The sequence below is a fragment of the Chenopodium quinoa genome, unplaced genomic scaffold, assembly GCF_001683475.1.
Source record: "Chenopodium quinoa cultivar QQ74 unplaced genomic scaffold, ASM168347v1, whole genome shotgun sequence".
Classification (NCBI taxonomy): Eukaryota; Viridiplantae; Streptophyta; class Magnoliopsida; order Caryophyllales; family Amaranthaceae; genus Chenopodium; species Chenopodium quinoa.
The window spans coordinates 1,815,812-1,829,296 of NW_018743574.1; the positions used below are offsets into that span (position 1 = coordinate 1,815,812).

Below are 13,485 nucleotides of genomic sequence, written 5' to 3' on the forward strand. Positions count from 1 at the left end.
ACAAATTATTAATAAAAATTTACTAAAAGATAAATAAATCTATTAATGCCTAAAATTATGGCAAGTGAGAAATGACAAATGAGACACTAACAAAAGCGAAAAAGTGTTATTACATTATTATATCTTTCACCTAAAACTAATAAGAGCCACACAAAGAGGGTGAGACTTGAGAGGGTCCAAAGAGAAAGAAAAATATGGAAGGAATAGGAATGCAAATGGTGGTGCCAGTAGCAGCCATAGTAGCAGTTGCTGCAGTCACCTTTTATGCTGTTAGCTTCGCTGAAATTCGCGAGGTATCATTTTTATCCATTTCTTCAGAGTTTTTTTAGCTAAGCAGTTGAAATAAAAATGTAAATTTGAGCAACCTGTTGAACAGAAATCATTCAGAGAATATGAAGACAAGGAAGAAGATGATGGAATGGGATTTCAGTCCTCTATGAGCTCCCGAGAACGTCGTGCCCGACGAAAAGCGAGCAAGAAATCCAATACTTAAACAAGCTCTTCAACAGCAGTAGCAACTCCTATGCTTCACCTTAAGAGTGGAATTCCCAGAAGCATGTATGATACTCTCTGTTTTAGGCTTTAGCTTTCGCAATCTTATCTACAATGTATGCAAATTTTCAACCAGTACTACATGTCTACATCATATGGATTATGATGCATATAAACTACGCTATATTTACACAGACAAATTTTCAACCAGAAAATTATCTGCAATCATCAACACTTGTACCTTTTGTACAACCAGCTAGCAACTGACTGAATTGAGTGATCTGTTATATTGTCGAGAGATGTCGTTTATTACCGATCTGATACTCGTGATTTATGAAAAAACACGCTTTATAATGAACTTGTAAAATCTTACATTTCTCCATTAGAGATACTTGTGACTTTTACTCTGTATAAGATATAACTCTGAACCCGGGATTTATAAAACAGGGCACTGCACAATAATGGTCTGGAAATAATGCATTTATTAATTAAGGCATAGTAATATTCTTACAATGACTATCATGTCATCACAAGGAACCCATCATTTACATAAGAAAATGTGAAAGAACTTCATTTTCGCCATTATCAACCCAGCAAGGAACCTTACTTCTTCTGGGCCTTCAGCTCCTTCACTCTCTCCTCGGTGTCCTTCAGTGCTTTCCCATATTTGGTAATTAACTGATGTGGATCATACAAAGAAAATAATGTCGGTATATATTAAAAATAACATTCATGATATAAGCAAGGAACATACTTCCTAGATAACCAGGCACTGAAATGTCATGCATTGAAATTTTTTTTAAAAAAATTTGCAAGTCTTAGTGGAATAGATATTCACTTCATCAATTTCTCCCTCGGAGATAACTAGTGGAGGGCATATCATAATGTTATCACCGGCCACACGAACTAACATTCCATGCTTCTGGCATTGTGCCCCAAAATATGCACCGATTCCTGAAATTTAAATAATCAGGAGTATGAGATAATTATACAGATTAGATTAAGCATCTGACAAGGCAGATAGTCAGATACAATAGTCATCATGCAAGAGGGTTTAAGACCACTGTGCATGAGGTAGTAAGATAAAACTCAAGGAGAGAGGTCATTTCAAGTATAATCAGGGATAGCTGCGGAAAGTAACTAGGAAATAAAAAGATATATATACACGTTATAAAAAACACATATAAAAAAAAAAAAAAAAAAAAAAAACTTGCCCCATTCAGGAGGAAACGGATCGTTTGGTGACTTGTTATCCGTGAATTCAGTTCCAAGAATTAAGCCAGTTCCTCTTATCTGTATGAAAAAATTACGTAGCAATGTTAAATGCTACTGGCAAGCAGCAACAATAAACACAAGCCAGATAAAAACCCGAGAAAAAAAAAATATCACTAAAAGATACCTCCCCAATGATAGGACTGTCAGCATAAGTTCTAATTCCATCTTGAAATTTGGGTGCAAGTTTCCTTACACGCTCAACAATATTTCTTTCCCTGAAAAAAAAAAAAAAAAAAAGCTGACATCAGCTGCTACCAATCGTTGACAGACATAACAATCCATAAGTACACAGTAAGCATTTCAAGCACCAATAGCTCCAGAATCCAGACACCAACACGGTGTCAAGCACATACATTTTCAATGGTACTTCATGACTGAGAAACTAGAATTAACGAGACAACCCAGACCTTCAGTCATCATTCTAAACCTACCTAATGCAAGAGAGTGTAGCGTAGCATGTAGTGCTAAGCTGATAGTGTGAGCAAGTCTAGCATGCTTCACTAATCAAATAGCTCTCTTGGGTACGTCATAACCTTTTAGGAGTATGATCAGCCAAACTGCAAGATCTACAACCAGGTGAAATAGTCACTGGACCAAATACCAACCCTCTTTGCTAGATGTAGTTCCAGTTCTTCTTCCTCCCATTAGAAAGGCGCATATCAGACTCAGAGAGAATAGAAAATGCAGGGTACACAAGCCAAAATCCATTCAAATGACCTTCCATATGAGACTGCATACACCTTACCCTTACATGGGATTGAAATATTTGAAATATAAATTGATCTACTCTTATTGAGCCAAATGTAATTGAAAGATGCCTGGCACAAATACTACCCCCAATAACTTGCTACAAGGGGTACGAAAGATAGTATATTCAGATGTCACTGTAGTTGCTTAATTAGAATATTTTGAACACTTATATACCGTAACACAGCCTCCAAGCCTCACCTTTCCAAGAAAAAAATAAGGGGGGGAGGGGGGGATAAAAGGGAACAAATTAAGATAATGGACAATTGAAGATTTGTAGGGGAGCAAGGATCCAGGAAGATCATACTTGTATAACTTCAGTGCTTCGAGTGCAACAGCACAAGAAACCGGGTGCCCAGAATACGTGAATCCATGAGAAAAGGAACCTACAATTTATATATCAAAACCCTTAATGACTTCTTACAGAGTATTAAAATAAAATATTTTCATAGAGTTGTAATACTATTACTTCGTACAAAGTATATTGCAATAGAAACATACCTAGTTTGCTGCTTTGAGTATTTATAACTTCTGAGATTTCAGGACTTACTAGTATGGCTCCAATGGGCATGTAAGCTGAAGACAAAGCCTGTAAAAGCAACGGAAATAAACAACCAAGAACCTAAAGCACAAAGAGACCAAGAGTTTGAACAACATGCCTACCTTAGCCATGGAGACAAGGTCTGGTTTGAGGTTGTATTTATCAGAACCAAACATTTCACCAAGTCTTCCAAATGCACAGATAACCTACAAAACAAGACAAAAATAGAAAAGGAAGACTTTTGCATGAATAAGAGAATGAAGTTCAGAAGTGAACAGCACAATAGTAATCTCCTCGACATGTCTAATCAAAAGGGAGGGTAAAATGTACCTCATCTGCAATAAAGAGGATGTCATATTTCTTCAATATCGGTTGAACCTGTGCCAATATGATAAAGTAAAAATCTTAAAAACAATGTAAAGAATGCATATTACAGACGGAAAAAAAAAAGCTACTATCCCTAACCATATATTGTCAACTTACTTGATAAATTCTCACTCACAATGTTTTGCAGAATTAGCTACTATCACGAATGCATATATGATGTAAGGCATGCTACACCAAACTGGAAATGATATATGGACTTATAAATAAGAAAGATAATGGATACTAAACAGTGCATCACAAATTGACAATCTTTGCATATAAGGGGAACCCATTAGTTGAAACATAGCAGGGAACAGTTTACGCTAAAGACTCATTTACCCTAAATCATTGTTCTGTCCCGCCACATATAACCCCTCACCCAACATGGCTAAGCTGATGAAGGTAGAGTAATGGGCTGTCGCAGTCAAAACATCCTTAACCTCTTTTTGCTGGCTTCACAGCGTGCATACAGAGAACAGCAAGAGTTGTGCTCTTCAATTGATATCAATTACAAGATTACATCCCTTGAGGCCTTATCTAATGCAATCACTTTATTCACTCCATACAACCCTCTCTTCAAATTTTTAGACAGGGAAAGCAGACCTCCAGCAAAGGCTGATGAGAACTGAAGAACCCAGGTGCAAAGGAGAGGGGGTAGAGAACTGAGAAGAGTGGAGTATGGAGAGGAAAGAACAAGGGAGAACAGAAAGAGGTGAAGCCCTGGAGGGGAGTAAAGGAGAAAAAAGGGGTAGAAAAGAGGTGATGGGATCCAAAGGGTTGCAGTTGCTGGTGGCTCATCAGGACTCAAAATACAGGACAGAGAAGACTAACTAGTAAAATCTCTTCCTTTCTGCACTCTTATTACAGCTTTTACTACAACTACATATTCCATTTACTCATTTAGGAACTTTTTCTTAATTTTTGAAAGGTTAATTTATCATCATTGTTAATTACTCATATATTTCTAAAAGTGAGGATATAGAGAATGCATGCAAAGAGTTAAATTTTCGAGTCACTCATGAATGGCATTAAATACCAACTTGCTCAAGAGTGTAACACATCAAATTCCAAATAGATACTACTTTCGTTTTATAATGTTCTTTACATCTACTGTTTGCACAAGAATTAAGGCAAAAGAGAGAGAAAGTGTAACACCGTGGGTGGGTGTAAGAACTAGGTGACAGATAGAGAGCCAATTTAAGGTGAATAAAATAAGAGAGAGTAAAACAGGGTGGGTGTAAGAAAAGCTAAGGTGGATAAGTGAATAGCCTGGGGTAATAATGTGGGAAAACCTTTTATACACACCCAGGTGCACCAAAGGTGTTTTTTTTGCTCATTTGATTTAATTTTGCTCATTTTAGATTTTAAAATGAGCAAAAAAAAAAAAATATATCAAATGAGCAATATACACTTGGGTGCACCTTGAACCCGGGTGTATATAACAATTTTCAATATTGTGGAGTAAGGTAGTAAGAGGGGTTTGCCCTATATGGAATAAAGTAGATAGGTTAAGAACATTATGAAACGGACAAAATCAGAATATGTTAAGGACATTATGAAATGAAGGTAGTAGTATACTTCTTCCAATCTTTTATAGTTGACACTTTTTTTATCACAATTTCCAATGCACAAGTTTCACGATCAATATCTCTAATTATCAATAAGTAAAAATTACAAAAGGTTGATATTACAAAAAAAATACATTGAGACGATTTTAACAAGATCTCACATGACAATGTTATAATCATAAATATAAATTGCAAAAGCTAGTCAAAGTAGAGTTTCTGAATAGTGTCAAAAAACACAACATGTCAAATAAAAAAGAACGACATGAGCCGATATTTTAGTATGAACTGCAGAATACCTTGTCAAAGTATGTTGCCGGGGGAGGAATTACACCTCCTGCTCCCATGACAGGCTCAGCAATAAATGCAGCAATCTGAAGTGGAAAAACCACAGTATATCAAATTCAAATTAATTTACTCTGCTTCGGCTTAAAGATCTTAACAAAGTTTTCTTTGACTTCAAGGAAGTATTAATCGTAGCAGTTATACCGTCTCTGGTCCCTCTTTGAGGATAAGATTTTCTAGATTATTTGCCAACCTGGTAGCAAACTCCTCCTCTGTTTCACCTGTTACAAAAGGTGCATCATGCATAAGTTTAAGAAGAAATATAAAAGAAAGTGAAGATCAATCACAAAACCAAGAAGTCGACCACAACCTGGAAGATGATAGCGCCAATAATGAGGACAATCAGTGTGCAAAACAAATGGAGCTGGCAAATCAAATTGTTGATGCAAGGCAGGAAGTCTGTTCAAAACAGCATATGAGTTGGTATCGCCACATTTATCAACACTATTAAACAACTACGTAATACGAAACCTAGATCTTACCCTGATAAGCTAGCAGCTATTAGGGTGGAGCCATGGTATCTGTCAAATGCAAGGAAACAGTAAGATTCAATTCTTTCAAAATGGAAATGAACTAAACATGGATAAGATGAAAATTACGATTTAGATCGAGCAATAAATTTTTTCTTTTCTGGTCTTCCGAGTGCATTGTTGTAGTACCAAACCAGCTTAACCTGCACGACAAAAAAATTCCTAAATCCCATTTTCAAGAGAAGCCTCATTAATTAAGCATAATCCACATCGCAAAGAAATAGCATTGTTAAAATGAAAAGTAGCAGATAGATATTGCACAGTGTCCTTTCCTTGTATTGTCTAAATCATCTCCAATACTTTCATAATCAGACTTACTGTATTTCCAAGTCGAACATGAAAAAGTAACTCAACCAACCTGACATACAAGTTACCATGTTCAATTGGATACTACCCCATCATGCACATGTCCTGCGTGCGATCCTCTAACAAAGTGAATAAAGGTATGACACAGTTTGCCTAGGTAACACAAATATAAGGATGCCTTGGCAGTCAGGTGCTTGGTTGATGAGAAGTCAGATGTTATACTTTTGGGTATAGTGTTTCAGTATTGAGGTGCACTAAGACAAATCAATGAGGTCTGCTGTATCAACCATGTTTGACAGCTTTTAAAACACATTCAAGTTTTGCACAGATATGGACAGACTTGGGTACAACTGTACAACCCAGTTCTCAGTAACAGCATCCTTGATAAAGGTCTGCTACATTCAAATAAGATGTCTATATTATCACTTGCTTCCATTTTTCTTTGGCTCCATGCACCCAATATGATCTAACTCTTCTCTTCTAGGTCTTACAAGACATGACATAAACTTCATAATATCAATAGAGACACTCTCACAGATAACTTACCTGAGTATCATTGGCTTCTGATCCACTATTTACAAAAAATGCTTTGGCCATTTTTCTTGCTGTAAACATTTCTACAAGCTCCTCGGCAAGATCCTGCGAATAGATCAAAGAACTACTATAAGCACCTCCTTAATTGCACATTCTGTCTGTACCTTTTAGTATACAACAATCAGGACCAAAGATCAAGCAGAGTGGATAATGGATTTCAAGAAATGCAACTACTAGGACTTCTGCCAAACTTACAAGACACTCAACACGGACAACCTTATGTTTAAGAAAAAGGCCTTGGAATCTAAAAAGTATTGAAAGAATTCAAACTAGATCTCTATTTATAGAATGCAACAAATAAATAAACAAAAAAATACAACTACAGCAACAACCAAAAACAAGTCAATTAATAGGTATGGATTTGTTTTAAATGGAAGTTTCTTACATATAAAAAATAAGAAAATTGTACTTCATCTGGCAGAAATCGAAAAAAATTAAAGATAACAGAAGCTTCAAGAGGCTTGTGCTCTCCCAAAGTGTATAAATAAAGCTAAAGAAAATACTCAATAACATCCATCCTTCTCTCGCTGATCTCCTTTTTATATGGCATTTCTCAGTCCAATTAACCAACATACTTACTCTTAAGGCTTAATCTGACAGCTATTATGCACTGTCTACACTACTGCTCCCCAATAGGCCAGATTTATTACAGGACTAGGGATCTACTCTCCATCTTTCCACGCAATTAAAAGAATTAAGACTTTGGAAAATAAAAGGCAAATAAGTGGTACCAGTAACAAAAAAGGAAAAAGATTATTCAGTTACCAAGAGGAATAATTAGAGGCTGGTATCCAATTTAATTTGCAAACAGATAAAATTTTTGTATTTTTCTCAAAAATAAAAATAACTTCTTTCTTAGGGTTAAACTGAGGTGCAAGCTTGACCATAAGACCATTAAGGAGCTTAGTTTGAAAAGCACCATGTTTTTTCATTACTTCTAGCATAAATTGTAAGATTTAAGATTAAAAAATTAACAGAATGTAATCTTCTAAGGTTCCACAAGTTTGTCAGTTTGACATTGTGCAGTCAAGCTTAGCTGGAGACTGGAAAACTATATGTTGAATCAAGCTTGGACCTAATGACTCCCAACTATTGGGTTGATTAATTCCCAGTCTAATATATAAAAGAACTACAAAAACCACTATGAATCCCTCACCCCTTCCGTACACGAACAAATGCCAGATATTATCAAGAATGGTGTCGTAGGTCATTCATCAAAATCATCCTCCTTGTAAACTTCCAGGAGTATAAAATACATGCATCTATTACACTTCGATTCCTTCAGTAACCATATATTTTCCACTATTATCAAGCCCTAAATCCACCCACCAACCGTAAAATCAACAGAATTCACATTACTTTGGTAGCCAAACAAACATTCACCAACATACAGATCTGGGCCGTCTGGCCTCCAAATCCAACCTCCTCAACCTCCATCCGTGATAATAACAATATAACATTCAGTAACTTGTACTTATACAACATATATTTATTAAGATTACAGGGGGAAGAATAATATGCTAGAGCATTAACTCAATATGCATATCAAAGGATGCCGAGTAATTACTTAAAAAATAACTCAATGAATGTTCTGAATTTAACAAGCTTTATATGTAGCACTTACTAAAGACACTTTGGTAGTTCGATTCCAAAATGAGTGGTAGAATGGCAACTTATTCAACTGTGATGTTGCAGCAGAAACAAGTCGAGATTCATTTCCTCCTGCATGTTTCAGTCCAGGCAACGCAGATGGTCATAGCTTGCAAATTGCGACACGAGCAAAGAATAGAGAAAAGCAGATATATGAACATCTGAATCAAGACATTGAAAGACGAAATTTTCCTGACTGCTTTTTACCATAACTTGTGATAGGGCTCTCGCACTAGCAGAATTATAATGCAAAGGTTCTTCAAACAGATAGCCAGATAGGGAGTATGCTTGTTTTATACTCTTTATAAAGTATAAGTTATACAAAAACCAGTTTATTGTTGATTAATTTACAGAATACGCTAAATGCGTATAATTGATTCAAAGATCACAAAATAAGACAAGGAAAAATAACAGAAATATAAGTCTTAGGAAACAGCAATGAATCTAAGTTTTCTTCATGAAGAACAGTACCTAAGGCTGTGCACCACAGGCCAGCAAGAGAATCGAGATATTTGTTGCCTTCAATATCGTACACGTAGCAACCCTGGGAGAAAATAATTGCATAAGCAGGGTACTAATATATATAGTTAAGATAGCTTCCGATCCTTACTAATTCTCTAGATTATGATATAGTAAATAAATGTATGAAGATGATATACCTCAGACTTATCTATCACCAATGGATGTGTATCAGTCGATTGACACCCAGCAGTGAAAGGTGCCAGCATATCATGTCCTTTGAAACTAAAATTACAAAAAATATATATATATTAAAACATAAAAATAAATTTTTAAAAAAAATAAATTTGAATGAATGTCTATTGATGTAGGTTCTAAATTTGACTAGCAATAATTTGATACAAGGCCAGGGTATTCTGTATGAGATGTGAATATGTGGAAGAAGTCATTTTCAAAGGACCAATGAATCCAAAGAGAAGTAAGATGAAATTTTTTGAAGCAAAGCCTCTTATATCTGAAGTTTTGGAGGGTAAGTGAGTATAGTAGCAGCAACAGATCCATGGAACTGGCCCACAAGGCCACTAGTAGGAAAAGGCTTAGCTTGGCTGTATTTTTTTAAATAATATTTAAATAATCACTCTAAAGAAAGAGGCCCCATCCTACACTCTATTTGATAAAAATCAGCATAAGTTATATAGTACAAACCTTTTTTTGCTTTCTGTAGTTGAGTCCAGTGATGCATCACTACTGGTATATCTGGCCAGATATGAGGCTCGAGTACCATTATTGACAGCATGCTTCACATTTGAATTCGACTGTAGATACATCAGTGCAGCAAACAATAGTCAAGAATATTTCAGATGCATAAAATGAGCAACAGAGTTTAATCCACTCAAAGTATAGACTATAATCCCTCCATCCCACAATATAGTGCTTGTTTCTCATTTTTCATGGGAATTAAGGAGAATGGAGGGTGTAGTGAGATTCCTTAAAAGTGAGTACAAATTTTATTTTATTTTTTTAACAAAAAATAAATCAGATATTACTGTGTTTAGAGGCATGTGCTGCTTGTGTTAGCACCCCTAACAATTCTTCTTTATATTTAATGTTCAAGGACTGAAGACAAAAAAGACAGACTTGAACATTCATCCCATCCAAGAAATCAAAAACAACTATGAATTCTGCCTCCCCTAAAAAAAATAACAATAGTAATAATAATAATAAAAACGAATCACAATAAAATAAAATTAGTTGAACATGTGGTAAGGATAAAACATTTAAGCATCATTGCTTGCATACATGGCTTTGGTCACCACTTTCATGGCTTCCACCGCTTAGATTTATCGGTGCCTCCGCCATTTTTTATGCAAACAATGTAGAGTTGAAAACCTAAACCTTAAAAATCCAACAAGTTGCACCAGTATTGAACAGAGACGGGGCAAGAAAGAGAAAGGAGATGATAGAGACAGAAAATTATAAAAATTATAAGGAGAAAAGAATTGTATATTGAGATAAGCACGGTAAATTTTAACAAAGTTATGAAGGGTTATGTTCGTATTTCATATAAATTGAAGATCAAACAGTTATTTAAAATAAATTTTTTTTTAAAAAAAAAAAAAAAAAAAAAAAAAAAAAAAAAAAAAAAAACAGAAATATGAATAATATGAAGAAACAGAAGTCTGAATGTCACAGAGATAGAAAGTGAACTTAGCCACTAAAACTCTAAAAGTGAATGCTTCAAGAAATTTTAAGGGGCTTTGATTTGCAAGAGTTATTCATACACAGGCCTACAAATCTTTTGATGGAAAATGCAATATCATAGAGAAATTAATTAGAGTGAAAGAAGCGAATTAGGATTCTAAGTAAGAGATATGTGTATGAATATATATAAAGAGAGAGATAGATAATATAGATTATACAAAGATCTACTAATTAACAAACATTTTGTCTAGCATTATTGCATGTGCTATAAAATTAAAAAAAAAAAAAAAAAAATAGTCCATCAAGTGGACAAAAAGATAACCAAATCATCCCCAAAATGGTGTAAGTAATTAGGTCGATACGTTTCCATTATGTTAAATTTTGAGATAATTTACAATGGGCCTGGGCAACTCCAAATGAGGAGGAGAGTTTGGTCCGCAAACAAGGCCAAAGGACGTTCCATAGTAAAATCAATTGGTGATAGTAGAAGTAACTCATCTACCTTATAAAGTGGAACCATCTCTCCTCTTTCTCGAATATGGGGACACTCACAAGTGAGTTTACAATGATTTCAAGTTTCATCACATTAATAATCATAAGCTGAACCTGACCATAACCCTCAGACTTATAGCAAACAAAACGAGTTCATTAGGTAACGAAATCCAATCTTCAGCAAAATAATACCAGTAATAAAATACTTTCCGCATTAAACACATTGATATAACAATCAATATTCAGTTCCACATGCTGCACAAAGCAAATCATGCATTGTATGTACCTGCTCTGAATAATTCATCATCCACCTATTCAATAATAACTCAGAATCGCCCAAATTCATCTAAATATAAGAAAATTAAATTGTTTCAGGCATAAATAAAACGTGGGCGGCGAGTTCATCTAATAATTAATTATATTGGTAATACATTGTTTAATTGGCACAAATGAACCTATTTCATCAATTTGAATCAATAATGGACCTTATTTTGAACCTTATTTCTGGCACAAATGAACCTTATTATTAAAGCTCATTTGTGATTTAGTTTATTTCCTCACAAAGTCACAAAATTCAAAACCTAAATATAATTGACATCAAAATTCCGCCTCAACAAAAAAAATTCACAAAATCAAAACAGACATAATCTTCTAACATTCATTATCAACAACAAAAAAATCTGGAAAAAATATGTAAATAGGAAAATTTCCTAAAAAAAACAAGCAGTTGCAAACAAATTCAAAAAAAATGAATTGAAAACCCATTACGATCATTAATTATATCAGAAATTATTGAAAAACAGAGAATAATCGACTAATAACTTTATGAATAGGAAAATAAAATTTGAATACCTTGATTGCTTTGAACGTTGATTGAATCAAATGTCTCATTTTTCACGGATTAATCTTAAAGAGAGAGAAAAGTTTTCAAAAAAAATCCAAAAAAAAGAGAGAGAAATAATGTTGAAGAGTTCAAGTTGGAGTATGGTGTACTTTGAGAATCCAAATTTATTGGGAATGTACTAATTATATAAATTTAATATTAATAGTCAATTTTAAAAGTAAATGAGCTTTCTCAAAAAAAAAAAAAAAAAAAAAAAAAAAAAAAAAAAAAAAAGGTAAATATAGAATCAATTGATATTGATTATGTAAGAATTGATTGTGTTATCAAACTTGATTCTCCTATTAATGGATTTTACACCTAGAATCCAATGAGAATCTATCCACTAAAATGGATCATGGGAATTGTCCTAGAATCAAGCATGGATTAATTGTCCTTGTACACAAGATACTCCCTCTGTTTTTTCAGTGTCATGTTGATTATTTGTCTAATTTATACCGTGAAAACGATTTTGACAAATATTATAAAGTACTGATTTATATTATATGAAAAAATAAGGTCATGTGGGTATATGTTAAAATTGTGTCAATGTATAGTTTTTGAATATCAACTTTTTATAATTTGGAGTAGTAATTACAACAAATATTTTGAATTCATGTACTTGCCTAGAAAAATAGGGGTACTTAATAAAAAAGAAAAGAAAAATAGGGGTACTTAAAAAAAGAAAAAAGAGAGTATTATTACACTTCGTATTATGGTGGCAAGATTTATGTGCACGATGTACATTTTTATACACAATGATTATATTATTCTTAAATAAAATAAAATAAAATAAAATAAAAAAAGATATATGCAGCCATTGCATATAAGAAGCTAAAAGTGGAAAGAATTGACAATAAATAAACATTTATTACACCAATTTACTCGTAAATTGTCTATAAATTCCCAACTTAATACTTAAAAAGGAAGGATATTAATTGCTTATATGCAGCTCGCAGCCCTAAGGGCTGCATATAGCATTACCCTTAACAAAAAAAAAAAAAAAAAAGTAACGCGTGATTTAGTAAAAAGTTTTGCATCTCACAATCATAAGGTTGTATGATCAATTCTACTTTGGGATTGATATTTTACCCCTCCCCCCGCTGCCAAAAAGTCTAGCACCTAATACGACCTAAATCATCCAAGTAAAAGTGTGTCGCTAAGGCATCAATACCGACATGTTTGTCCAAAACAGTGAGCCGGTGAGATTATTGTTGTGCAACTTAATAAATAAAACAAAAAATAAGTTAATTGAAAGATAATTATTTCAATCTAAGATAATATAATCATCTTCACAACCAATAACAACCCCCGGTAAAAGATAATCAGACCTATATAAGATTATACGGCACAAATCCTCGCAACACCTTCACCTTTTTCTGTTAAATAATAATCCATAATCTTTGCATAGACCCATACTACTGCAGCAGCATTGTACATAGGGGTGGCAAACAGATCAGGTCAGGTCGGGTTCGTGTTCGGGTTTTCGTGTTTCGGGTCAGGGAATCCCCAACTTGAACCTGATCCATTTAAGTTTTTGGG

The 13,485-nt window shown here is 34.1% G+C and overlaps 2 protein-coding genes across 2 annotated transcripts; one reads left to right on the forward strand and one right to left on the reverse strand.

Annotated features, from left to right (window-relative positions):
- Positions 1-23: 23 nt before the first annotated feature.
- LOC110681946 lies at positions 24-741 on the forward strand. The gene is made up of 2 exons (XM_021858130.1): positions 24-293; positions 377-741. The coding sequence occupies exons 1-2, from the start codon at positions 195-197 to the stop codon at positions 491-493; spliced, it is 216 nt and encodes a 71-aa protein (XP_021713822.1). The 5' UTR covers positions 24-194; the 3' UTR covers positions 494-741.
- A 186-nt stretch (positions 742-927) lies between these two features.
- Positions 928-12,073, reverse strand: LOC110681943 (gamma aminobutyrate transaminase 3, chloroplastic-like). The gene is made up of 19 exons (XM_021858126.1): positions 11,916-12,073; positions 9,576-9,685; positions 9,071-9,155; positions 8,883-8,955; positions 8,386-8,483; positions 6,714-6,806; positions 5,931-6,004; positions 5,814-5,852; positions 5,642-5,730; positions 5,476-5,552; positions 5,286-5,360; positions 3,386-3,433; positions 3,178-3,261; positions 3,016-3,103; positions 2,822-2,900; positions 1,892-1,982; positions 1,707-1,785; positions 1,331-1,446; positions 928-1,170 (listed from the first exon to the last, which is right to left on the reverse strand). Exons 1-19 carry the CDS (start codon positions 11,952-11,954, stop codon positions 1,096-1,098), a joined length of 1,512 nt encoding a protein of 503 aa, XP_021713818.1. The 5' UTR covers positions 11,955-12,073; the 3' UTR covers positions 928-1,095.
- Between the last annotated feature and the right edge of the window lie 1,412 nt (positions 12,074-13,485).